The 26,530-nt window shown below is 57.8% G+C and overlaps 2 protein-coding genes across 18 annotated transcripts; one reads left to right on the top strand and one right to left on the bottom strand.

The window, feature by feature from the left end:
- Positions 1 to 579: 579 nt before the first annotated feature.
- On the top strand, positions 580 to 6,303 carry FBXO39 (F-box protein 39). Of its 3 annotated transcripts, XM_034646862.1 has the most exons (5): positions 627 to 701; positions 940 to 1,028; positions 3,378 to 4,483; positions 5,200 to 5,376; positions 5,621 to 6,303. In XM_034646862.1, exons 3-5 carry the CDS (start codon positions 3,458 to 3,460, stop codon positions 5,747 to 5,749), a joined length of 1,332 nt encoding a protein of 443 aa, XP_034502753.1. In that variant the 5' UTR covers positions 627 to 701; positions 940 to 1,028; positions 3,378 to 3,457; the 3' UTR covers positions 5,750 to 6,303. The 3 variants fall into 3 exon arrangements, with proteins under 3 accessions (XP_002928282.1, XP_034502753.1, XP_034502754.1); XM_002928236.4 differs by lacking the exon at positions 940 to 1,028 and having other exon boundaries at positions 580 to 701; positions 5,621 to 6,302; XM_034646863.1 differs by lacking the exons at positions 627 to 701; positions 940 to 1,028 and adding an exon at positions 3,143 to 3,188.
- Positions 6,304 to 6,324: 21 nt separating this feature from the next.
- TEKT1 (tektin 1) lies at positions 6,325 to 24,873 on the bottom strand. 15 transcript variants are annotated; one of them, XR_004621669.1, is made up of 10 exons: positions 24,199 to 24,586; positions 23,043 to 23,249; positions 20,673 to 20,838; positions 18,683 to 18,811; positions 17,697 to 17,840; positions 16,657 to 16,879; positions 11,559 to 11,726; positions 10,432 to 11,169; positions 10,137 to 10,186; positions 6,325 to 8,560 (listed from the first exon to the last, which is right to left on the bottom strand). XR_004621669.1 is itself a non-coding variant. In XM_034646859.1 (8 exons), the coding sequence occupies exons 2-8, from the start codon at positions 23,230 to 23,232 to the stop codon at positions 10,759 to 10,761; spliced, it is 1,431 nt and encodes a 476-aa protein (XP_034502750.1). In that variant the 5' UTR covers positions 23,233 to 23,249; positions 24,744 to 24,873; the 3' UTR covers positions 8,910 to 10,758. The 15 variants fall into 15 exon arrangements, 6 of the variants coding, with proteins under 6 accessions (XP_034502750.1, XP_034502747.1, XP_034502748.1 ...); XR_004621667.1 differs by lacking the exon at positions 6,325 to 8,560 and adding an exon at positions 8,816 to 8,944; XR_004621665.1 differs by lacking the exon at positions 6,325 to 8,560 and adding an exon at positions 8,910 to 9,936.
- Positions 24,874 to 26,530: the final 1,657 nt, after the last annotated feature.

Raw genomic sequence — 26,530 nt, 5'->3', positions numbered from 1 at the left:
CCACGGTAGCCCTGGTGTCCTGGCTCCCCAGCCCCAGCCCCCTGGACCCTGGCCTCCGTCCCCTCCCTAGCTCCACCCACCCCGTCGTCGTTGGTCTCCCCACTCTCCCTGGTGCCCGAACCTACTCCTCCCCATCCCCAGCGCCCCCCCTCCACGGACCCCTGGATTCTGGACACCCGGACCCAAGTCACCCCCCGCCCCGAGCCCCCAGCGCCCTGCCATGCCAGAACCTCCTTTCCTATATTCAGATACTCGGGCGCGCGCGTACTCGCGCGCGCACGCACAGGCACACACAGCGGTGTCCAGATCCTTCATGGGCCCCCGGCCCCCTGACACCACAACCTCCTGGGACCCCGGGACCAGGTGCCCCGACTCTCCGCTCCTCCGCCCCTGGCCCACGAGCCTTCCGGGAGACTCCGCGCCGGGTCGGTCCTGCCCTCTCCGCGAACGGTCACCGGCTCTGACGACCCCAGGTTTGGGACCCCGCTCCCCGCGCCGCGGGAGGACGAGCGGAGCCCCGCGGATGGTGGATGGCGGCGCGTCACAAAGGCGGCCGCCCTTGGCGCTCATGCCCCGCGAGGGCGCGCGTCCCGGAGGGCGCGGAGTCGGCGTCGGAGCGCAGGAGACGCGGGTGGAGCAGGCAGGCGGCTCGCGGTCCCCGCAGCCCAAACGGGGCGCAGTGAGCGGGGCGCGGCGAGCGGGTAATGGGCCCCTCCGCCTCCTCCTGGAAGGACGCGTCCTCGGGCACCTCTGGGCTGTGGGTGGTGGGACTCCGTTAGATTTCCTTTCGCGGGTTGGGGCTCTGGGGCAGGTGGACAGGACTCGGCCTGCGCGCTCTTGGGGTGGGTCTGAATCCCACTTCCCCACTTATCAGGGGTTGGCTGGGAGCCTTCCTCACTTTCTTTGTTTCCCCATTTGCAAACTGGGTGCGCCCTGCAGAGCACCTTGAAATCGGCCTACCCCCGGGGCAGCGAGCACTGGTGCAGCATCTGCTATGAACCAGGCGCTGTTCTGGCACTTTCCACCAGGTATCAGGCTCATTTACGCCTCCCAACACTGACAGGGCACCATTTCATCCCTGGTTTGCAGGTGTGGGGACTGAGGCACAAGGAAAATTAACTTGCCTAAGGTCATACATAGCAGCTGACAGAAGCGGGGTCCAGCCCGCTAGGCTCTGGCGCTCTGGCTGGCCAGGTGGTTTAGGTGGGGTGGGGCGACGTGGCCAGAAAGGGCTGGGACTTGTGAACCACTGGCCACAGCTTCCCCAGCCTACCAAATATGTTCTTCTGACACCACCCTGTGGCTTATCATGTCCGAGGATTCCTCCAACCAGTGACTGCCGGGCGAAGTCTTCTGTTGAGCTGGGGAATCGGTTTGGCTTTTCTTGAGCACCTTGCTTCACACGAGGCTGTGAGGGGGCCCCTAGCCGCGGGCGGCTTCTGTGGATGAAGCCACGACCCTACCTCTTCCTTTGTTAAATGTGGAAGGACTGCTCAGAAGAAGAATGAAGCTGTCCCTCGTCTCAGGGGTGACACAGACTGGAACGAAGATTATGCTGAGGGACAGACACGGGTGCGAGGGGAAGGGGAAGGCGGCAGGGCAGGCAGTGGCTCTGGGACCCCATGGACGCCGTGTCCTGGTCGGGGGACAGGCCGCTGCCATAGCCCGCGGGGAAGTCTGTCTGGATCCGGAGGTGAGAGAGCCAGCTGGAGGTTGGTGACTCTCTTGCAGGCATGGAGGGGAAGTGTGGGGTGGTGAGGACGAGGCAGTGGCAAAGACCCCAGAGAACCACCCCACCACCACACAGGAGCTCGAGGGCACTTGTGGCCCCTGCGGTGGTGGTGGGAGCTGGGGACGTCGGGGGGTCCATCACGGGGAGACCGGCAACAGGCTGATGCTTACCAGCATTAAGCACACATTTGGCCAGGACGGGCACAGACCCACATCAGCACGTCGGAATGGGTCGGTGCATGTGGGCAAGGACACCAGTGTAGACAAGGACACCAAAGGAGTAAAACCCAAGAGCGCTCTTACACCAATGTCTGTCCTGAGCTGAGAACTATGCTTAACGTGTCCCTCAGCTCCTGAGGTCTCTCACCAACTTGCCGTGTGACCAGAGGCAAGCCCCTTCAGCTCTCTGGGCCTCGGTTTCCATCTGTAAAGAAATGATTCTCAGGGCTTCTCCAGCCCTGCGTTTTTGTGAGCTACGATAATCTTGGGCCACTTGCTAAAACAGCCCCTAAAAGCATTATGGAGTGGTAGGGCTTGCACCTTGAAGACGGGTGCTTGGGAGTGGTAAAGGGAAGGAGGAGGGTTTTCAGGCCGGGGCACACTGAAGGCAGCTCGTGAAGACCAGCTACGGCTACAGAAAGTGCGAGGGCTCGGTGCTTCAGGTGGGCTGTGACCTGGCTCTGCCCGGGCCTCCCTAGCCTGGTAGAGGCCCACGTGCAGTCCAGCAGCCAGCTCAGAGACCTTCCGGTGCTCCCCAGCTCATTATCCAGTTACCAAATCCTGTCCTTCGAAGAACTCACAAGCCCACCCATTCCCTTAGTCCCACTGCCCTAGCCCCAGGCTCAGAGCCTGAACTCGGCTCTGGGCCATCCTTCTTCCTCTTCCCCCGAAGGCCCTTTCTATGCCTTAAGACTGACCACATCGCTTCCGGACAGGTGACCCTTTGACCTTGCCTCGCCCCTGGTGGCCTCAGCTGAGGCTCTCCAGCCTTGATCCTAGACCTGCCGCTACCCTTTTGAACGCAGACACAGCCATCGGGGAACCAGTGATTCCCATCCAGAGAGGGGGGCCCATGTGTCATAATTTCAAAGTCTTGGGGAACCCCTGGTGCCCCTTGACCCGGCACCTCCCCTTGCTCCAGCTCCCAAAGTCCTGCCCCTTACAAGTTAAGCCCCAAACAATTTCTAGCTCCCTGCATGGGCACACACCCCAAATGGCCCCAGTTCCGTGGCTTTGTGCCTACGGTTCCCTCTATCCACAGTGCACGGGTTCCTCCTCCACAGCCACCAGGCCAAGCTGGCCGTCCTCACAGCTCCTACTCACCGTGCAAAGCCCCACTCGGGGGCCACCGCCTCTGAGCAGCCCTATCTACTTCCTCCTTCCCCAGTCAGAATCACCCCGTTTGTGCTCCCGGCACCGCACACATGCCCAAGCCTTCTCACTCCATCCGCTGTGCTGTGAGTCCTGGGTGTGACCCCGGGAGGGCCCGGCGGATGGAGTCCCGGCAGGCGCGCCCGCAAGGCCGATCTGCGCCTGTCCCCGCCCGCGCCAGCACAGGGCCAGCTACCCACGCGGAGGGCGAGTTCATTCGACTGGGTCTCGTTTCCGTCTGGTAGGTAACATTTCTTCCTTTCTACTCCCCACAGAAAACGAGTGACTGCTTTTCTCTCCTCATATTTGGAAGCCCTGCCTACCACCCAGCTGCTCTGGACATCACGGTTCCTCGATGGACGAAGACAGCCAACGGATCCAGCCCCAAGAGCAGAGCTGCTGGGCCAGTCTGCCCGATGTGTGCCTGTGTCGTGTCTTCTGGTGGCTGGGAGACAGGGACAGGTCCAGAGCCGCCCTGGTCTGCAGAAAGTGGAACGAGATGATGTTCTCGGCTGACCTCTGGCGATACAGGACCATCACGTTCAGCGGCAGGCCCTCCAGGGTGCACGCGTCCGAATTCGAGTCCGCTCTTTGGTACGTCAAGAAGTTCGGTCGTTATCTGGAGCACCTGGAGATCAAATTCCTGAACCCTTACAACGCCGTGCTGACCAAGAAGTTCCAGGTCACCATGCGCGGCCTCCTGTCCTGTCTGGGCAAGAGCAACCACCGTCTGAAATCTCTGTCCATCCAGCACCTGGAGCTGGACCGCCTGGTCTGGAGGAACAGCATCCGCAGTTCCCTCATCAGAAGCCTGAGCTTCTTCCTGAAGAAGGTGGGCAGGCGCCTGGACTACCTGAACCTGAAGGGGGCCAGGCTGACCGTGGAGCAGGGCTGCACACTGCTCAAGTCCCTGAGCCACCTGCGGAGCGAGAGCGTCGTATCGCAGCTCAACATCGAGGATTACTTCAGCCACCACCTCGCCGTGTACAGCAGCGCCCAGTTCAACGAGACCATGGCCACGTTCCGCAGCCTGGCCTCCCTGACCCTCAACTACAACTGCGTCTCGGACGAGCTGCTCGAGAACCTGTGCGAGAACAACGCCGGGACCCTCTGGACCATGAACATCAAGTGCCACACCCACGACCCCCACGGGCAGGTCATCTGGGGCATGTCCTGGGCCAAGCTGGCCAGGCACGCCACCAACCTGAAAGTGAACTTCTTCTTTGAGCGGGTCATGAAGTACGAGCGCCTGGCCCGGATCCTCCTGCAGGAGGTCCCCGTCCGGAGCCTCAGTCTGCGGAGCTGTTACTTCAGTGACCCCGACTGGTCCATGAGGCCCACGCTCACGGATCTCCTGCCCACCTTCCGGCACACTCTGGAGGTGGGTGGGACGCGAGGGCCGCTCAGGTCACCCGCTTCCCCAGGGGAGAGGCCACTTCGGCCTGCTCCCGGCGGGGCTGGCACACGCTGGTCTCACACTGAGGTCCTGGGAAATGCTACGGGACTCACGACCAGCCCCTGGCCCCCCAAGATCACGGCGGGGGACAGCGGCTCACTTGTCCACGTGGAACACAAGGGATTCGCTGGCTGGCTGCCAAGCCCATCTGTGCCCCCTCTGAGCAAGAAGGGGCCTCCACGGGGGACGGCTGGTCCTCCCCACATCCCAGCAGCACAGGGAACAGTGGGTCCAAACCAGACCGACTCACTGAGTCACTGGGCTGTTCTCTAACCTGCCAGCCTCCCCAGCTGTAAAATCAGGATCATTTGTCCCTTGCAAGGGCCGCACAGAAGGCTGCATGATATCAATTGGTATAAATACCACCGGCAGCACGAGGCTCCTGACCTCGGCCATTGCTGTCCTTCTGTGCTATCGAGGGGCTGGAGGGGCGGTGGCTGGCCAGTTGTCCGGCCAGTTGGCCGCGGGGCTGGGTCTCTGAACCCCAGATGCATCTTGCAAAGTGGGGTGAACTCACCCACACGTCCCCGTCTCTTCCCTGCGGCCGTGGGGCCACCGTCAGCCAGGCCCTGGGGCTGGGGCGGAATGACCAGCCGGTCCCAGCATCTCCCCCACCTCCGTCGACCCTCGTGCTTTTCCAGAAACTGACGTTTGAGTTCAACAACAACCACGAGTTCCTGGACGAGGAGCTGTACCTCCTCGTCTTGTCCTGCCGGAAGCTGTCCTACTTCAAGATCTGGGCTTTCCTGGACGTGAAGTTTGTGGAGCGGATCCTGAAGAGTCAGGAGGAGGGCCAGTGCTCCCTGCGCACTCTCAAGGTAGGGCCCTGGCTCCCGGGCTTAGGGCAGGTGGCCGGGGTGTGTGTGCTCCCGCCGGGGTCAGGCGTGCGGCTGGGTGGGCAGGCGGGCAGCGCATCCCCTGGGGGTCTGCTTCACGGACGGGAACCCGGAGCCGCTTTCTTCAGCGGCTGGATTTGGGCTTTGCCGGGCCAAGCGTGTACCCGGCGAGCATGGGCGCGGTGTTGCCCTGCCGAACACACGGTGTGTCTCTGTGCTGGTGCAGGTGAGAATTTACACGAACAGATACGAGACGAAGGAGGAGGACAGGACTCTGCGCGAGATTCACAGGAAGTACAGAAAGCTCATCGACGCAGAGCTCAACTATTTTGTCATCGCGTACCCCATGATGTAGCAATGCTCTCCGCGGGAGCCCCTGGCGCCCCACCCCTCCCCCTTCCTCCGTTTTGCCAGTTCCACCCCAGCTGACGCCCCGAGAAGGCTGGGACCGCCGGTGGTGGGACTTTAAAGTGCTATCTTTACCAACAACCCCAGGCTGGTCTCTCCTTTGTGGCGTGGCTTGGCTCTTTGACAGCCTCCCACAGGCGCTGGGAGTCGTCCCTCACCCACCCTGACTCCTGGCACACAGCCTGGTGACCCGCGGGAGCCCCCGGCGCTGAGGCCGCCCACCCGCCCGCTCCGCTCCCAGGTGGAAGCATGCCCACCGGTCCTCCACGAGGCAGGACGCTCCCACTGTGAATGCAGCCTGCTCCCAGCTGGAAGGAGCGCCCATCTACCGTGAGGCGGTCGCCCAGCACGCGCACCTGCTTTTCTTGTGCCCCTCCCTTCCCTGTCTCCACAGTGGATGCTGTGCTCCACCTGCCCTGAGCCCTCCGCTCCTGTTTAGGGGGAATCAGCGTGCTGGGGACATGTTCCTGATGCACCGTTCAGTGAAAAGAGCAGGACACAAAACCACGTAGTTGGCGTGACATCACCACGCAGAACACATTTGTGGGCTTGTTTGGAAGCACAGAGAGCTCCACCAAACATGCTAACCGTGGTCTCCTGGCGACAGTTTCTCTTTTCCTGTTTACGCTTTGTGTTGTTTGTATCATCAGGGGTGGGGAGGGAATCCCGAGCTTTAAATGAGAGGTAATAACGAATTTTCGAGCCCGTGCCGACAGAGGACATGGGTCGCTCGGGGTCTTTGGAGAGTTTGGTGCACAGAGTTGCATACGGGGGTTTTTCAATAGACCTAAATGAACGAGACTTCAGAATACCTTTGACAAGCGTCTCATTGCAGACTTGGTTTGTATGCTGCGTCTGCGCTTACGCTCAGTGCTTTGGGCCTCCGTCAGAGTCTCTGTTCAGCCAGTGCTCCCAGCTCCCAGCACGTGCACGGCCTCATCGGAACGCCCTGCACGCTATCGGGGCCTGTGGTTCCTGTCTCACCGGCATTCGGGACAGACCAACATGGGTGAGGGGATGGGGTCCCCGCGTGGTAAGGGCCTTGGGAGCCAGAGAGGCATGTGCCCGCTGAGGTGAGGGGGAGCCTCAGCTGGAATGCAGACCACCTGGGACGCTGGTTGGTTGGCTGATGGACTGATTGGCAGGATTTCTTCTTGGCGTGGACCAGTTCTGGTTAGTTTCATCTCCAAACGCGGAATCCGAGTGTAGCAGACTCTCTCACAGAAAGCATGTCAACATTTTACCGACGTGCTTTCCGCAGAAGTGTGGGCTCGGTGTCCGGTGTTGACAATCTCACGTCTGGCTGGATAGCAGACCTCCCTGCTTCTGCAGTCCGTTCCAGGGTCGCACACCGTGCAGCCTCCGGAAAACTCCAGAGAAGGAGTGAAAACCCACGTGATGTCTTGGTATTGTTAAAATAGTTTGACTCGTGGATCCCCTGACCACAGGTCTGGAGGACACGGAGACTCCCCCAACCGGGGAGCGGAAGCAGGACCCAGTGCAGGCGAGTCCCCTGGGAAAATGCCGTACACACGAGGTCTGTAAACCCAGTGGTAGATAAAGACAGCCACAGACTTGTGACCTCCGTGGGCCACAGACTCTTGTCCACGCCCGTCCGTCTCCCAGGAGCCCCGCCCGGCTGTGGGTCTGCAAATAGCACCGGGTTCTGCGTGGAAACACACAGAACCTCGGCATGCCCTTGACCCTGTGGATGAGCAGGATACGTGTTCTGATGCACTGGTGCCTCCTCTCGGCTGCTGGGGGAGGGGAAGCAGCCCTGGGGACAGTGATGGGGGCCACTGCCTCTGAATTTCCAGCCGGGTGAGGAGAGTGGGGCCGCGGTCCCCGGAGGCACCACACCACTGCCCACAGGCAAGGTTACAACCAACGGGCAGTTTTTGTTTTTGAAAAGACTGTCAGAGAGGGGCCTTCAACTCTCTGGTCTGAAGGGTCCGGAAACCACGCTGACTGCTGTGACCCCGAGTTCTGCGCCCCATTCAGGAGTTAGTTGCTAAGGTCCCTAACACACAAATAAAGCTGGGACGGGGTCCCAGACCCTGAACCTAAGTGTCCACGACCGCATTTGTCACTTGGGCGCGTCTCCGCCTCCCTGGGCGCCAGCCTCTCTGTTGCACGTGGAGAAGGGACCGCAGGCCCCATGCAGTCCATCGTGGGGAATGGGAATTTAATACGTGTTCCTCTGTGCATAAACCTTCCCTGGGTGTTCCATAGATGTTGGCTTTTGTGTTGTTTAATGAGGAAACAGACGCAGAAAAGGGGGCGGCTTTCCGCGGGTTAGCAGAGCCCACGCCACAGTCCCTGGTTCAGCACGTGGGACCCTTCCTCCCCCCCAGCGCTGACATGGCAGGGTTCGTGGCAGGGTCCGCAGAAGTGGCGGCTGGCTGAGCGCTCCGTGCATGCGGGGTGTTGGGCACAGCCTCCCTGAACACTCACATCGGCTCTGGCAGGTGGAGACTGTCACCCCTCTTTCAGTGCTAAGCAAACAGGGCTTAGCAAGGTGAACCCGCCCAAGGTCAGTGTCTCAGAAGGTGCGGGAAGCAAGTGTGTCAAAGCCAGCCTGAGTCCACAGCCACTCTCGTCATCTCCGCTGACCATCTCCTGCGACAAGGAGATTTGCAGTCGACTCTGCAAGTGTGTGAAGCAGAGAGCTGGGAAGAATCAGTGAAAACCTCCGTTCACTGCGTAGCTTAGAGACGCGGCTGAGTGAGGCCGAGTTCTCAAGAGCCAAGCTTTCTGCCTAAGATAGATACGAATACATGTCAGTGGTAGATGTTGTTAGAATGACGGATGTCACTGTCCCCTGCTGTAACTGGACAGAAACAATCTTGCATAAACACACAACATCCCTCTCGGTGGGTACTTCCCCCTTCCTGCTTCCTGCCCACTCCCCCCACCCCCAGAGAGGGCACTCGGAAACTTCTGCTCCCTGGCCCAACATCACGGTGTGAGAAACCGGCCCGGCTTGCCTGGGTGGTGCCTGGATCATTAATCTGATTCCCGCTCCTCCACATTTGCCGAAGTACAGGTTGGACAAAACACAGCCTGGCCAGAAGCACACCTGCCCGCTGTCGGCTATCGGCTGAAGGACTGAAGGTAGGATCTTGCTGAGGTGTGATTCTACCTGTGTTTGCAGCAGCTTGCTATTTCAGAGTTATGTTTTGTTTTGGCCCATCTTACCGAGTAATAAGACATGTCCTTCTTTAAGCAGCAAGGGTACGTGCCAATGCCACGGGCACCACGCACGACTGCTGTGGCCAACCCTACCGTGTCCCTTTAGACCACAGGCTTCCAAGACAGGCTTTATTCGCCTCGTCTACCAATGGGGCCGCTGAAGCTCTGGGGGGCAGAGGAACCTGTCGGGGCCAAGCCCCAGGGAGACGATGGGGCTGATCCGAACCAGGTGGAGCCACCAAGCCTCCCAGAGCTGTGTCCACAAGAAAGGCCTTCCCAGAGTCCTCACACCCTGCTGGCCTCGTCCCCAGGGACAGGCCCCATAGCCCTGCACCATTCCAAAATCAGCACAAACTCCGATCCGTCCTCTAAGCTGGGGAGGGCACTGGGACCCCTCCAAGCCAGAGTACAAGAGCACCCACAGACATTCCCAGGTTGTCGCCTGCAGAGGGCTGCTTATGTGCTCAGCACCTGGGAGGGGACGCTCAGCACCGGGGCGGGCAGCACAGCTCGGCATGAAACTGATGCTTTCAGCCTCAGAGGGGGCCTCTCCGCCCCAGGTTAGGGACACCCCTTGCCGACAGCAAGGACTCTCTGGACCAAGGAACCTTAGCTCGTAAACCTCCTGGGAGTCGGGCCCACGTCTGACACTGTCTCTGCGCCTCAAGACAGCACGAGTGGAGCTGGGCAGCCACATTCAGGGACCGTCAAAGACGGGAAGGGGTCCGGGCCATCCGGCCAACTGTCCCTTTACAGGTGACCCTAGGAGTGGGAGGAGCTTGGCCGGCCCAGGTGCAGGTCCCCCCTAAGCACGGAGGAGCAGAACAGAAGCACAGAGTGTCGCAGTGGCTCACAGGAGGGACCATGGAAGGTGCCCCCTCGATGTCCGGAGGAGTGAGTGCATGGGCAGAGGTCTCCCAGGGACAGCCGTGGCTCGGGAGGCTGGAGGAGGTGCAGAAAGACGGCACAGCAACATGGATGCGAAATCCAGGCCCGCCGCGGCTACAGCCACGCAGAAATGACGCGGGTGCGGGGTGGGGACTGCTGCCGACGGCTCGCTCAGCCTCACGGAGTCCCACGGGGTGGGCGCGACGGGAACCTCCACCCAGCTATCTCCAAACCCTACAGTCCAAGCCACTGACCTGAATTCGCGGCAGGAATGGGAGGGTGTTTTTCTCTTTGACTCTAGTTACTTGAGAATGAAGAAAGAAAAATACTCCCAATGATTATCCTCCCCGTACCCTCCTGGTGCTGAAGGAGGTGCCTCCCTTCCCCTCCGGCCCCTCGCCGGCCGCCAGCCGGCAGTCCTGACACCACAGCCGCTGGGACCCACGTGCCCTGAGCCACCCCCACCTGCAGCTGACATGCGCCCACTGGTGAACCAGAGCATCTCCCGCCCTGCACCCCAAGACCTCAGACAGCAGCAGCCTGGCCCACCTGCTCAAGCCCCACGGCTCGGCTGACTTCCTGGGAGCCAGATGGCCCTCTGGCCCCATGTGTCCTCTTCACTTCTCCCAGCAAAGAGCCTGCCGGGCAGGCTCTTGGGGGCTCAGGGCTCCCATCTGCTCTAAGACTTGAAGGGGGATCCGAGTCAGCATCGCCCACATGGTTTCCTAGGGAAGAGGAGTTAGGGGAGCCGAGAGAGGTCTGGTGCCTGTGACGAGGAAGACGGGCCAGAGCAAAGAGGGGATCCAGACCCCCACTCCACGGAATCTGAAGGAAAGGTGCTGGCCTGCTGCCCTTCCCCCGCAGGCCGCAAGTCCATCACGTGGAGGAATGGCCTGCGTGGACAGACGCGGGGATACGCGGGAGCCACTCACACCAGTACTGCCCACCGGCAGCCTGGAGCCAGCCCCCCAAACCCCACCCGCGGCTCAAGGCCCCGCCTGCAGTGGGCCTCCCTGAAATGAGAACCGTGCGCGCCTGACCGTAACATGGTTTAATCAGCCTCTGGCCCACAGGTGCTGTCAGCAGATGGCGTCGGGGCAGAGGCCGCCGGCCCCCTCGCCCTGGTCGCCCCCGTCCCGCAGCGGGATGGACTTCCTCATGTGCGTGCACAGCACTTCGTCGATATAGATGGTGTTCTCCTTGACCTGGATCTCCTCCTGCAGGGCCAGCTGCCTGCGGTTCAGGCCCTTCAGCTCCACCTGAGCCTGGGCTAAGGCTTCCTTCAGCCTAGGAGGAGAGGGAGGGCAGGGCACTGACTCCTCTCTCTGCCTCGCCTTCTCCGGGGGAAACGCATTCGGGGGTTCAGGACCGAAGCCCCTCCCTCCCTGCCTCCAGACACAGATTTCAGATCAGTGGCCACAGGCCAGGTCCCCCAGGCAGAAAACCCCGAGAACCACCAACATTGAAAACTGAGGATTTTTACCTAAGTATCTGGATTGGGGCTCTAGGAAAATGTAAACTTTGGGACCCATTTTCTGTGTGGCTGCAGTTAGTGAGGCCTGCCCTGGGGAAAGGGAGCCCCCAAACAGTGCAGACGCAAACGCACTCTCGCCCAGCAGGCTCCCCACGCTGGCGCCGCCCGCCTACCTGGCCACATTGTGGGCAATCTCCCCCACCTCCTTGAGCAGCCGGTACTGCGCGACGTCGCGGCACAGCTCCACGTTAGGCCGGTGTGTTCTGGTCTCCAGGCGCGTGTGAGCCACCTTGGCAGGCCCCTCTTGGTCAAGGATGGCCTTTTCGAGAACGGAGATGTTTTTCTCCTGGCAAGCAATCTCTTCCATGACCTTACGGAAAGATTGGAGGAGGTGAAGGCACGTTGCGCTCACGCTCAGGTCTTGTGATCAAGTCAGGTAGCAAGAGGGGACCTCACACTTGGCCCCAGCAGGACCCCACAATGCTTACCTGACCGCTCCTCCCTACAGCCCTGGCTGCTGGTGGGCAAGGAGCCGCACCCGCCCTCAGAACCGCAAGGACGGAATGGACGTGACTGGCCATTGTTGCATCGCCCCCTCCTGGCGGGTGGGCTCCCTGGAAGCTGCCCCCTGGCCCGAGGTCCACCCCTAGAAGCCTGAAGAGACTATACGAGCAGTTTCTGGGGTTCCGCTGATGGTGGCTTTGTGCACAGAAAAGATCACTTAGAAATTACTTGGGTTTTTAGATTAATATTTAACTGGCTTAAAATTGTATTTCTTCTCTAAGTTTTTTAGTTTTAACTTTGCATCATGGAAATCTTCAGACGCACACAGAAGTAGAGAGGATAACGAGCCACCCAGGCAGCCCTCTCCTAAGCTTTTCTTAAGTTCGGTTCCCAGATGTTATACTATTTGCAAACTTAAATGTTCACGATTGCTCTAAGTTAATTTTGACTAATAGTTGCTCCCACTTCAAACTTAGTTGAAATCCTTTAAACATATATTTTAAGCAGCATTTATAAATTTGATGTATAACTCTTCATAAATGCTTGCATTGTCCTGGGGCCCCTGGGTGGCTCATTTGGTTGAGCGTCCGACTCTTGTTTCAGCTCAGGTCGTGATCCCGAGGCCCTGGGATGGAGCCCCATGACATGGTGGCGGGCTCTGTGTTCCGAGGAGTCTGCTTGTCCCTTCGCCCCTCTCCCCTCTAATAAATCTTTTAAAAAAATGCTTGCATTGTCTTAGCACAGCCGACTGGAGCCCTTAAAAGATGGTGTCAATCGGGCAAACCAGTGAAAATGATTAATCTTAGCTTCTTACAAACACGTCAGCCCTGTCTTTCAACTTAACAAAATGCCAACTTGAAATCATAGGCCTAAATCAATTTAAGTATTTTAAGTGATAATCTTTTTAAAACAGGCTACATTCTCTTAAATTTTACAAATACTTAAAATGCCCAAATACATATTAACTAAAACAAAATTACTGTTACTATGGGTTAGATCGGGAATCAGCAGTCTGGCAAAATCTAGTCTGCTGACTGTTTTTGTACAGATGGTGAAATTTGAAGAATTTTAATCAATAAACTTATTTTTCAGAGCAGCTTTAGGGTTTCAGCGAGGTCAAGCGGCCAGTCCAGAATCACACACCTCCCTCCCCGGACGCGGGTTTTCTGTTATTAACGTCTGGTGTCAGCGTGGTGTTTGTCCCAGCGGGCGAACCGACACAGACACGGTGTCCACTGACATCCACAGCTGATGTTAGCACTCACTGCTTGTGGCGGGCATCGTGTGATCCGAGACATGCGTAGTGTCATGCAGAGCAGCTTCACGGCCCTAAAGCCCCACCAACTACGGATCTCACAGTCTCCACAGTCACGGCTTTTCCAGAAGGTCTCATAGGTGGGATCACGCGGCACGAGATTCAGATTGACCTTTTTCATTTAGCGATTCCACGTAAGTTTCCTCCACGTCATTCTGGGGCCTTGATGGCTCATTTCTCTGTTGCTGAATAACAGCCCACTGTCTGGATGGACCACAGTTTCCTCATCTGTTCATTTACTGAAGGACATCTTAGTTGCTTCCAAGTTTTAGCGACTATGAATAAAGCTGCCAGACACATTCACATGCAGGGTTCTGCGTGGACATGAGTGTTCAGCACGTTTGGGTAAATACCCGGAGTGAGATTGCGGGGGGTATGCATGTGCTCAGTTCTGTGAGAGACCACCACGCTGCCTTCCCCGCGCCGACACCATCCCGCGCTCCCACCGGCACAGAGCGAGAGCCCTGACAGCATCTGGCACCGTCGACCTGCTGCGTTTACTGCAGGCGGGCAGACACAACTCCTTGTTTTAATGTGCACTTCCCTGATGGCGTCCAACGTGGAGCGTCTCTCCACGTGCTTATTCGCCATCTGTGCTTCTCCTCTGGTGACATGTCTGTTCAGATCCTTTGCCTAGTTTTTAATTGGCCTGTTTCTTATTGTTGAGGTTTTTTTTTTAAGATTATATTTGAGAGAGAGACAGCACGTGCAGGGGGAGGGGTAGGGGGAGGGGCAGAGGGAGGGGCAGACTCCCTGCTGAGCAGGGGGCCCAAGATGGGGCTCGATCCCAGGACCCTGAGAACATAACCTGAGCTAAAGACAGACACTCAACTGACTGAGCCACCCAGGTGCCCCGAAACATTAGGCATTTAACACAGAGTATCCCCTCACTGCAGAATTTCTTCACAAAAACGAAAATGAGGCACAAAGTGAGACTCCAAGTGGCTCTTCTGTCCGCCAAGCGAGGACGGCCACGTACTGATCAGCTGAGGAAGGGTGTCCCGAGAGTATCCACTTGTTTAAGACTACGAGTCCTTCTGCACGAAGAGCTGCTGGAGGAGTTAAGGACGTCGGAGCAACGTCAGTAGTGCAAAAGGAACGTGGCACGGGACTGCAGCCGATTTCCCTCGGCCCCTCATGAGTGGGCAGGTGTCTGATACAGCTTCGTTGTGCCGTATGGAGGAGTCCGTGCTCTTTGCAGTGACTCGAGATTCAGCCTCTGTGAGTGGTCACATGAAAACCACCAGGAGGGTATTCTCAAAAAGCTGAGAAAACACGAATTCAGTACAACCTAACGCGGAATCTGCTAAGAAGTGTGGAGCAGGACGAGGCCTGGCCTTGTTGACAGAGCTCGTGGGAACGCAAGCGACGCAGGGCCTCTGCGAGTCCGCTGCTATTCATCACAAAGCACTCTGCAGAAAACATCTGCATCTGCCATGTGTGACGGAACCCGGAGCACCAACGGTCCACTTCACGAGCTCTCGTGGATTTGGCCATCATAACTTCGGTGACTTTTTGTCAGAAACAGAAGCTCATCTCCCCAACTACCCAGCAATTTGGGGTTTCGGTGGTGGTGCAGTTTTCCTGTGAAGAGAAAAGACTGAACAAGAACCTTCCTCAGCCGCTACGATCAAACACTGAATGGCTTTAGAAATTAGCTTTTGCGGCAGACTTAGCATTTCCTGATGAATCCGGGCTGCGATCACAGGTGCGACAGCACTTGTGCGCACGGGGCAAAGTCACTTTGACAACTGGCGTGCTTGGAATCCCACCATGAAGCTGCACCGTCGAGGAGTAGAACAGGAGGCAAGACCTCCATCCCCACGCAGGTCTACAGCGCCTCTGTCTTCCGAGCTCCTGACACTGCTTTTTCTGGAGCTAGAGGCAAGTGCAGAGGAAATGCCCGTGTTTCAAAATCCACTTCAGGGTGCAATTAAAGAGCCACCACGCGCCCTGCAGCCGGACACACGAATCTCAGGCCGTGGTGCGCCAGGAGGGAGTCGCGGGAGCAGAGGCCAGCAAGTCCGCGAAGGCCTCGTAAGCGATGGCTTTGTTCTGCTAAAAACCCTCCGCTCACAGACAGCTCTTCTTGGGCAGAGCTGATCTGAATGAAAAGACATTTCCGAAGACGAAATGTGTAGCAGTCTCATTACAGATCAGGCTTTGCATTCCCTGTAGAGTTTGAACTTTGAACCCCACAAAGCAACACATTAGTGCTTCTCCGAAGAGAATTACCTCCTTCTATTCAGTAGACCTGCATTCCAAAAGACGAGACTCAATTATCATTATTTTATCTTCAAGGTTGGCAATGAGAATTTGTGGACATTTGTTTTCTTTCCTACTCTATAAATCCATACAGAATTGCTTGATTTTGCCTCTTGGTCCACAAAGCCTGAAATAGTCGCTATCTGACCTTTTATAGAGAAAGTGAGCTGTGCCCTTAAGATAACCTAAACCCTGGGTTAGATTAAACATTCCTTTCCTTAATTCTAAATCTTGCTGGAGATAAAATACGCCCAATAAGGAAACAAATGTGCCTCCAAACACGAAATGGGGTCCAGCCGCCCACTGTTGCCTTGGGGGCTGGTCTTCTCAGCCTGCTGTCTCTTCTGGCCACAGGTTGACCAGAGGGAGGCTTTTCTCTAGAACCGGGTCGGGGTCCCCACACGCTCCCTGACCCAGCTGCTCACAGAGCAAGGCCACCCACCAGGCGGTGCCACTCTCCATCGTCTACTTTGTAAAAAAACATCGTAAACGACGTCATTAATTACGTATACTAATAACAGGCTGAAGCGATAGCTGATGTGTTGGGCTAAATAAAACCTGATTTTTCATTTCACCTGTGTCTTGCCACTTTTTGTAAAGAGCTGGCAGAGACTGTGAATGGCACTTGGGGCTGCGTCCAATGCTCTGGGGCAGTGCTACCCGTCACTGCCACTGTGCACGGGAGCCTGCCCACACATCTCCTTCGGAACCCTCCGCCTGTGCTCAGGACCCAGGGGTGCCGGCTCACGGGGCTCTGATCGCTGACTGTCCAGGAGCCTCGCCAGCCCGCTGTTAAATGGCAGCTTGAAGCTGACCGCGGTGGACGTATTTACACCACAGAAATCTGCAACTGCTAAAAATCAGAGCCTTGCATTGTGAATTCTTTCCTGAATGCCGGTTTACCGCACACCCTGGGGAATGGAGAGGCACAAGGAGTCCGGATCCCCAGCCTGCAGTGGGGTTTGCAGAAACTGGCTGCATCCACCTAACTCAGGAACGACAGAGTCATAGAGGAGGTCAACACCCTCCAGCCCGCGCCACATCTCATGCAGGAGGAACTGAGGCCCAGAGTGGGGCGAAGTCCCCTCCGGTTCCCAGAAGCCCACACCCTGCTGCAAAGACGGGGAGCTGCGAGTGAGCCTCCCTCCTCATCAACTCACGAGCACAAGCCCGGAGGCCGCAGCCCGGCCTGGCGGCCTCCCTCCAGGGAGCTCACCTTGGCCAGGTGGGCGGCCAGCTGGTCCCTGGCAGCCTTGGTCTCTTTCAGCCCGGTCCTGAATGCAGTGTCCACCACGTCACACTGCCTGCACAGGTCGCTGGCCGTTTGCGACAGGATCCGGTCCACCAGGGCCTTCAGTGCCAGTGAGTTGTTCCTCTGCCTGTCGGCCTTCTCCACGTTGCTGTTGGAGAAGTCCAGCCAGTCTTCCAGGCTCACGGAGCTGCAAGACAAGCCACGCAGTCCCTCACAGCGTGTCTGGGCTGCAGGAGACGGCTTGCGGAGGGGACCGGGTCTCAGAAATCTGTGCTGGCCCTGAGTTTTATCTCCTAGGCCGGGTGCCCAACACGTGGGGATCCTGGGCTGGGACCCGCCTCCTGGTCCGCGCAGCTGTGCATCTCCTCCCCTGAGTGGTAGCCAAACTCACAGCTCGCTCCCCACAAATGCAAGTGAAAGATGCCGCTGGGATCCGCGAAGATAAGGCCAGCCAGACCGGGGTGCACTCTGCGGGAGCATTGCCCACGGCGGGAGAAGCCAGTGGCCGGCACCCCTGCTGCCAGGGGAGGCTCGCCCGCCAGGTTGCCGACGTGCCGCCGTCGTGAACCCGGGTCAGCGGAGCCTCAGACAGACCTGCAGCCTGGCCGACCCGGTCCGACGGGGAACGTGAGCCCGGGCACGAGCCGGGTGCCCGCAGGACCGCCAGACAATAAGTGCACGTGACGTTAAGCTGCTGGATTTCGCATAACGGGTTACACAGCAAAATATACGGATGGTGGTGTAAGTCGTCAGACCAGAGGGCTGCGATTGTGCACTTTTCTACACGCATATAGAACATGCCGCCAATGCGGGTTGTCTCTGTGGGTGTGCGGTGGGAAGGGGACCTTGCCCTCGGACGTCTGAAAACAGGACAGGTGGATGAACCAATTCTGTTTATGGGGATCTGACATCAGACGCCCCCAAAGCGGGGTCCCCAGGCCGCTCAGCACCGCATCAGAATAACCCACGGGCCGCCCTCTGCCGGGGACGCGGGGACCACTCACTGTGGCTCAACCCTCACAGCCTTCTCCGAGTAGTGGATGTTTGGGGAGTTGTTGTTGAGGGAGAAGCAGACGTCATCGATGGTCAGGGCCACAAACTTGTCCTTCAGGTCCTTCTCCAGGTTGTACTTGGCCGAGCGGTTCAGCCTGAAGGGAGGAGGAGGCGGGGACGCCGAGTCTGGCGCGGGACGCGGCGCCTGCTCCCCTCCGACCGGACCCCCAGCACCACGCACACCCCTGGGCGCTGGGGGCAGGCTTAACTGACCGGCCTGGATCTTCAATACCCTTCTGATGGGAGGGTTTGGAGCCCTCTCAGGAAAGGGCTCCGGGGCACCACTGGGATGAATCTGCCCGTGCCCACCCACGGCCAGCAGGCGGCTATCACGTAGGCCTCACACTGCATGTTCCCACCCCAGGTTCCTTACCCGGGTATGCCGCGGGGAGCAGCGGGCGAGCTCACGGCCGCACCTGATCACCGGAAGCACCGTGGGGGGCCGCACCTGACCCCCAGATGTACCATGGGGAGGCCGCACCTGATCCCCGGATGCGCCGTGGGGGGCCGCACCTGACCCCCAGATGTACCATGGGGAGGCTGCACCTGATCCCCGGATGTACCATGGGGAGGCTGCACCTGATCTCCGGATGCGCCGCGGGGAGCTGCACCTGATCCCCGGATGCGCCGCGGGGGGCCGCACCTGACCCCCAGATATACCATGGGGAGCTGCACCTGATCCCCGGATGCACCGCAGAGGGGGCCGCACCTGATCCCCGGATGCACCGCGGGGAGCTGCACCTGATCCCGGGATGCACCGGGGGGAACTGCAGGCAAGCGCATGGCCACACCTGATCCCCGGATGTTCCGCGAGGGGCCGCACCCGACCCCCAGATGTACCACGGGGGCCGCACCCGACCCCCAGATGTACCACGGGGAGCTGCACCTAATCCCCAGGTGCGCCGCGGGGAGCTACAGGCCGGCCTCACAGGCACACCTGATCTGCTCGGACACCTCCTCCAAGGTGCGGGTCAGCAGCGCCATCACCCCGCGGATGATCTCGGCCTCCTTCACCAGCTCCTGCTCCACTTCATCGCGCACCAGGTCGATGCCGACCCGCTTCTCCCTGGCCGAGAGGAAGGGGCGGGTCATCGAGCGCGTGCGGAGGCGCTGGATCCACTCAGAACCACCTGGACGACAGGTTTGACTATGACCCCACCCGGCTGGATGGCGTCGTCGGGGACGTGCGTGCGTCAGTATCTGCGAGACTTCAAAACACCAAAACTCAAGGAAGTGAGAGCCATCGGCTCCTGGTGACCTGGTCAGAAAAATGCCCGACGCACTTTTCCCCTCCATTTGGCCATGATTCCGGAAGACGTTTACTCCTAACCCGTTCATTAGAAAAGTTCTTTTGACTTAGAATTGGGAAGATAGTTTCCTTCTTGGAAACAGGACCTCGTCCCGATTTTTGCCAAGGATCTGAACCCAGAAAGGGGCTCTACCGTAGAAACAACAATGCAATGTCCACGTTCGCTCGCCGGTGGGCACTCACACCTGTTGGGCGCCGCGCTGACCGTGTCAATGAATACGCTAACTTCCCTTTGGAGTAAAGGGAAGGAAGCACTTTCGGAGAGTAAGTAACTCAGCCAGTGTCACGTGCTCTTAGCCCCAGAAGGACCTGTCACTGCCTGACACGTCTCTCTTCCACCCTGTAGCGTAGTGCATGGCGGGAGGGCTCCACCCCGCCAGCAATGAGGTCTGGGAGGCCTCCGCCTCCTCTCCGGAGAAATGGGGAACTCAGTCCGCTTTCACAGGGTTGCGGCAAGGAACAAAGGCGGCACAGATGGCGCACTCCCTGGCTCGTGGCAGCAGGCACCCCCACCCCCCTCCCCNCCTTGGCTTCACAAACTCCAGAATCTGGTTGGAGAGGTTGCCGTCGAGGGTCCGGGCTCAACTCACTGCGGGAGCAGGGCTTTCCCGGAAGAGGGAGCTGCCGTGCGTTTGGGAAACAGCAGGTAACTCTGCACACCTGCGCACACCCCACTGTGGGGCGTGACGTGGGGCCGGAGGGATGACAGTCCCGAGGCTCTGTCAGGCTTGGTCCTGACAAACCTCGAACCTCGATGGCCAGACCAAGGAACTACAACTTTATGTTAAAGGCCCAGGGCTGTAGGGAAAGGATTCTGAGCACAGGGGTGACCTGTAAAAACCTGTATCTGGAGAAGTTCACTCCACAGCCAGTGTGGAGGGGGCACGGGATGTGGAGGGGCCCGTGTCGGCAGCCAGAAGAGCCCCTGGGCATGCCAGCAGGGGCTGTGCCAGAGAACGGGTCAGGACCTGAATGTCTCCCCTGGGCAGAGAACACCACCCACTCACAGGACTTGGAGGGAAATGACAATAAAAAGGTATGTTTGCTCAGGACTCTGGGTTACAAATTGCTTCAGTGAGGCTCTGCGTACTGGTACAGACTTGTCCTCTAGGAACTGGACCCACTCTGCCTATGCAAAATAAAGACGCCCAGTTCCCAGTCTCTGCTGGTGTGGCCGTGTAACTAAGCTCCAGTCAATGGGCTGCACGGGCAAATGGGGAATACCAAACCCTAATTATTCCTACTTGCTAGAACATAGATAGAATGACTGGAGCTCTGGCTGCTGTCTGGAGTCACGAGGTCACCTGGGGAGTGAACCCATGTGGCGAAGCACTGAGACCCACACCATGCCAGCCCCGCACTGACTACCTCCAGACTCCCTGTGAGAGAGAAAGAGCAACCCTACTTAAATTCAGTGTGATTTACAGTTTTCTGGGTCTCTGCAGTCAAACCTAGTCCTAATTTACACTTAAGGTTAGGTAGTGAAGAGCTCCTTCCACTGCCCAGCACGCCGGGCTCTGGAGAACACACGCTCGCCAGCCTCACTGGGTCCCAGCACCCGGCGCAGCTGGACTCTACCCTATAGCACCTGGTCCCCCACGACCAGGGTGATCCCCACCTGTATTCCAGGCACGTCTGGGTGATATGCAGGGGCTCCTTCATGCTCTCCAGGGCGTTCACCAGTCTGGTCTGGTACGTGAGCAGGTCGTCCGTGACATACACCAGCTGCTCGAGCTTGTTGTCCAGCTCCTTCTTCCAGAACCTGACTTCCTCGAGTCTCTGTTCTGAGGCACACAGAAAAAGCACACAGCATTACACGTGGGTCAGTCCGCTCCAGGTGCTGCCAGCTCTGGGATCAGAAACGTGAAGACCGTCCTCAAAATACCCGAGCCGTGCTCTTTGCTGCCCATGGCCCCTTTCCATCTTGTGTGCTGATTAGGGGAGGGCAGGTGGGGGACAGCAGGGAGGGAAGGGATCTCTTCTTACAAGGTCAACATCCAGTTCATGCAACATCACCCACGCTGGTTGACCGCAATTCTTTAACACCTGCTGTTTTTCATAACTTCTAATTTTATCAAAGATCTAGACGTACGTTGTTTGAAAAGTTGACCAGTGCAAGTGTTGCAGCTCTCTGACCCGTCCCCACCCATTCCCACTTTCTGGGAGCAACACGTTTGGTTTTTTTTTTAAAAGATTTATTTATTTTAGAGGTAGGGGGTGAAGGGGCAGAGGGAGAGAGAGACTCTCAAGCAGACTTCATGCTGAGCATGGAGCCCAAGTCGGGGCTCGATCCCAGGACCCCGAGATCATGACCTGAGCCGAAATCAAGAGTTGGACCTTCACCCGACTGCACCTGGACACCCCAGGAGCAATCACTTAAACGCTTTCAGAATTTCTTCAGCATTCGCTCACACTGCTACTTATTTGTGATCCGTTTAAACAGTATCTACCCATCTCCTGTGGCTGGAAGCCAGGGTTTGCTCTCGGACAGCACGCTCCCGCTGCTCCGTCTTACACAACAGCTTCACGCCTGTTTGTCACACCGTAAAGGTGGAATTGCTATTCACACCTGAGCCGTGTGGTGCGCTATGATCAGTTTCTCCTCTCGTACAACTTCCTGTTTGTTTTTAGAGGGGCTGGTAGTCATGTTTTTGCTTCACTCATTACATCACTAATGTTGCCTCGGACTTTCTGACAGAACTATAAACACCCCCCAGATATTCCATTCCATCAAGGAACCTGCTGGCTTTGCTTCTTCCAGGACCTCTGCCCTGGAGCACCTTCTCCCCCTGCCCTCCCGCCTGCTCGCTGGCCGTGGTCACCGGTTCCAGAACCCCTCACCCTCGCACCTGCCGCCGCCCCCTTCCTAGCTGTCACCTGCTCCTGCTCTCACCCCTCCCACCTGTTGGCGCAGGCCCTCCTCAGGGACAGGGCCACGTAAGGTGAAATTGTTCAAAGTGTGCCGGTCTGAAAATGCCTTCATTCTACCTTCATCGTTTTGACTAGGGTTACTTGTAGATTTCTAGGTTGCAGGTGATTTTCATTTAGAATTTGGATAACGGGCTTCATTTCCTCTGGTCTCTGGAGTTCCTGCGGAGAATTCCCCATTCTCTGTGAGACCTGAAAGCCTTTCAGGGGTCTCTTCCCTGTTTTCCTAGCGTCAGCCTTACTCAATCATTATGCCAGACGCTGGAAACAGACCCTTGGCTCTAGGGGATTTCCTAGGATTCCTCCTTCGATGGTTTCCTCTCTTCCTCTTCTCCGCACCTCTTCTGGAATCCCTGTTACATAACGAGCCTCCCTGTGGGTCCCCTAATTCTTAGCCTTTCTCTCTTATTATCCATCCATCTCTTTGTCTTTTTCCCCCCTACTTTCTGGAGACTCTTCAACTTTCTTTTTCAAGCCTCCTTTTGATTTTTACAAACGTGCTCTCATGCTTTTAATTCCCAAGGTTGCTTTATTCCCTGAGTGTTCTTTTTCAAGACTCTCTTGTTTCCTAGATGCAGTGTCTTCTCCAAATTTCCTGAATATTTTATGGCATATTTTTTCTTTTGTCGTGTGTGTGTGTCTGTCTGCCTGTCTGGGCATCTGTCGTGTTAGAGGTGCTCCTCAAATGTCTCTGACCCTCACCTGATTATATTTGAGACTACAAGGCTAGCGTGCTAACTGGACCTCGTTCTGCAGGGTCTGGGTTTGCACGTCATTGTCCAGAGTGACTGGGCAGCCCCAGTGTCTCTCAGACGCCTAGCAAGTATGTGTCAAATCTGTACGAGATTGAACGACGGAGGGTGGAAAGCAGCTGAGTTACCATGCCTCTGTTTGTCTTAGGGTGGTGAGCTTAAACACAGAACCTGAAGACTGAATGTTTTCCCTCAGTATTTCAGATACTCCATCAACCCTCCTGAACACGGAACGCAAACGGCAGCGTGGCCACACCTTGCCGTGGCACCCAGGCATGGGCGCAAATGCAGCAAGTGGGGTGTCTTACCTAGCTTCTTGTCTACATCGCTTTGAGACTTCCTTGTGGTCTTTTCAATCTCGTCCACAAGCCTCTGGCTCTCTGCCACCAGGCGTTCGGACCGGGACCTCTGGGCCTCGGCTCTGTGGTACTGGTTCTTGTTAGCGATGTGCCACTCTGAGGGCAAGAACTTGGGTGGAGGCTGTAGTAGTTTGGCCATGTCGGCTTTCCAAAGTCCTGGTCACAAAGACAGACATTCTCTCAGTTTCGCCGAAAGCAACTGGTCCTTCTATGTCAGCTTTTATTCAAGTGTGACATACGTACCCAGAGGTGCATAGACCATCACCTGCACACAAAATGAACCCATCCGCGTAGCCGGCCCCTCGCTCCCTTCTGGTCACCGCCCTCCACCCGTGCTCCCGCAGCACAACCACTAGGAATTAGTTTTGGTATTTTTGGATTTCACGTAAACGGAATCGCCCAGTATGCACTGTTACGTCTGACGCCTCCACTCAACATTATGTCTGTAGGATTTGTCCCCGTTGCCCATGCAGCCGTGGTCTGCGGGTTGGGGTTTCTGTGCAGGACACGGACTACACCGCGCTCATCCTTCTCGTCTACTGTGTACGGGTATTTGCGTTCCAGGGTGGGGCTGTTGGGAGAATGCTATTCTCACCCGTGTCTTTTGGGCATGCATTTATATAACTCATCAGAATAGCTGGGCCTAGGCAGTGTTCACTTTTAGGACATTCTGTAGACTGAGGAACCCAGCCACATTTCCTGAACAAGCAAACACACGTGGCATCTGTACACTCCAGCTGGGTATGGAGCCCACTCAGCAGGTGATATGCACCCTCCGCAGGACAAAGAAGAGCTAGAAGGCAGACTGCGGGGTGGGGGTGGGGGGGTGGGGGGGTGGAGGTGGGGGGAGGTCCACCTGCTCCACACCGCTGCCACACCTGCCCCCCACCACCACCCCACCTGCTCTGCAGGCAGCCCGCCGGGGACAGCTGCCTGCCCACGGCCCTCAGGGCCCCGGCGCTCCCACCCTCCCACGGCCCCCCGAGTACTTCGGGGTGCGGGCTCAAAACGCACCCAAGCAACCCCCGGGGAGATGGAGAGGAGGCCGGCCGGGGCAGGCACGGGGCCCAGGCCGCAGACCAGAGGGTGGGAGGCCTGCACTCACCGCGGCGCCTGCGGGAACCACGGACCACACGTTCGCCGGGGCGCCCGCACCCCACCTGCAGCTCCGGCAGAACCGCCAGGCAAACGGCGCGTCTCCGTGGCAACCGGGGACGCGTCACCCGGGCGAAGGGGGTGGGGCCGCGGCCGGGCGGCTCTGCGCGGGCGCGACCCTGCGGCCTAGCGGCGGCCAGGGACATGGACTGAGGGCACGGCTGTCCCCACCTCCCACGCCCGCGCGGACACCAGCAGGGGACAGCGACCACAGCCCCGAGCCTGGGGGCGGGGCCCTGCGCCTGGCCCTGGCCCTGCCGCGGCCCCCTCGTGCTCAGCGGGTTGGGCCTGGACACGGGACCTCCAACCCCGCGCCGCGGGAAGAGGCGCAAGAGGCCGGCGCGGCTGCGCCCAGGGCGGCGGGGGGTCAGGGGTCATGGGTCGGGGGTCGGGAGCAGCTTGTCCGGCTATGGAATGAGAGGACAGCGCTCGGGAAACGTGCGTTAGGGCTGTAATACTGGTGAAGCACTAACAGGTAGAAAATAAAGGAATTACCCAGTGAGGGAGAAACGCGGACCGGTCGTCGTCCTCACAGCCCGAAAACCAGAAAATGGGCTTTCAAATCTCCCGACCGTGTGATGGACCGCGGCTCCACTTTACAGCGGCCAATCGAAGGCCAGCTCCCCTCTAAGGACACCCAATCAGAGGAGGCTTGGCCTCGTGAGGCCCGCCCCTAGGTCTCGCGAGGCGTCGGAGCACCCGGAAGACTCGCAAAGCCTCATGAATATTAAGCAGCCGCCTGTCCAATGGTACGCCGGGGAGCTGGTGTTGCATATTCATATCCCTGTCCCGCCCCCCCCGGAACGCCTACTTAAGGAGCGCGCGGAGCATCGCCGCTTTCGGGTCGCCGCGAGGAGCCAGGGCCTCCGTCTGTGGTCCGGCTGTAAGCCGCGCGCGGGAGCCGACTTGGGGTCTTGAGGTCGTGCGGCTCCCGAGTGCGCGGAGTTCCCACACGTGGGCGACAGGAGGGGGCGGCGTCCTGGAAAGCCCGCCAGGTCCGAGGCGCCACCCTGGGGGCGCCCCCAATTTGCAGACCCACAGGTTACCTGGAACTGTTGGAAACATGATAGAATCGGTAAAAATACATGAAATCAGCTCTGTGGGTTATGATCGTAGGTCACCCTTGTATCTGCATCGGTGTGCAGAGGTAACCCTCGCCCTCCCCCACGGGGTGGAGGGGCTGAAAACCTTGAGACCCTCCCCCGAACCCGAACACCAGCTCTGGGATGAAGTGACGACAGCCCCTCTCTCCTGGTAGCCCGCGCTCTGAAGGCCTAACTCTGGACGCCGCTGCATCTCTCCCTGTGCTTAAGAAAGAAGGAAGGAGAAAGAACTCTTCCAGTGCAATTACACGCACTTGAGAATCTTTTCAAAAGAAAACCCTTATTTTGCACATGCAAGCCAGCAAAGGACTGAGCCCGACAGAAGAAGTGTGGAACAGCTGGTCATCACTAAACACTCCGCATCCATCTGGCACCAGGCTGTGGGTAGGGATCAATGGCGCATCCAGCACAAGGCTTAGAATCTGCTAAATTAGCAAAAGCATGGCATCCAAGCTTACAAAGTCCAAATATGCAGGCAAGGTGCATGGTAGCTTTAAATGATTTGGGGATTTTCATTGGTTGGAATAAAGCTGTGTTTTCCCGAAACCGAGCCATTCTGGTACCAGCTTCTTACTCATTGACCCAGCCATGCACCACCTGTAAAGGTTCTTTGGTGTTTTCCCGCAAATGCACTCATTTTTACATGTAAGCATGATTATTTTAAAAGGAGACTTTGTATCGCCGTCGTAAAGGGAAAGCTAGTATCATTGGTATTATAGAAAGTGAGCATAAGTTGTATTATCCATATAGGAATTCGGCAGAAGGCACACGGTTAGTTATCTTGCTGTTCCTGGTGGTGCGGCTGCGGTCCTGACCCCGCTCCTGTTTACTGTGCATTTCTGACGACGTAGGTACAGCTCACAGTTCTATTCCTGCAGACTTCCTAGCCACGTAGTGCACGGGGCACTAGAGTTCTACTCCCCTTTATTTCATTTTGCCTGAAAGAGCTCTGGGAAGCAATTTTGGTGGTTTTTAAATCTATGGGTTTACTTTTGAGTTTTCGAGGTACCTTTGAAGAGAATCCGATACTTGGGATTGCAAGGAACTTGAGAGGTTGTCTGATCCAGTCGGATGTGAATATCCTCTGCTGCATCCGTGCCAAATGGTTGCCCAGGGCTTGAACACACCCAGTGATGGGGAGCTCATCACCTCCCAAGGCAATCCTTCCTGGGACTGCTG

Source organism: Ailuropoda melanoleuca, chromosome 17 (assembly GCF_002007445.2).
Source record: "Ailuropoda melanoleuca isolate Jingjing chromosome 17, ASM200744v2, whole genome shotgun sequence".
Taxonomy (NCBI): domain Eukaryota; kingdom Metazoa; phylum Chordata; class Mammalia; order Carnivora; family Ursidae; genus Ailuropoda; species Ailuropoda melanoleuca.
The sequence above is the reverse complement of the archived record's forward strand: the minus strand, read 5'-3'. Positions and strand labels throughout refer to the sequence as shown.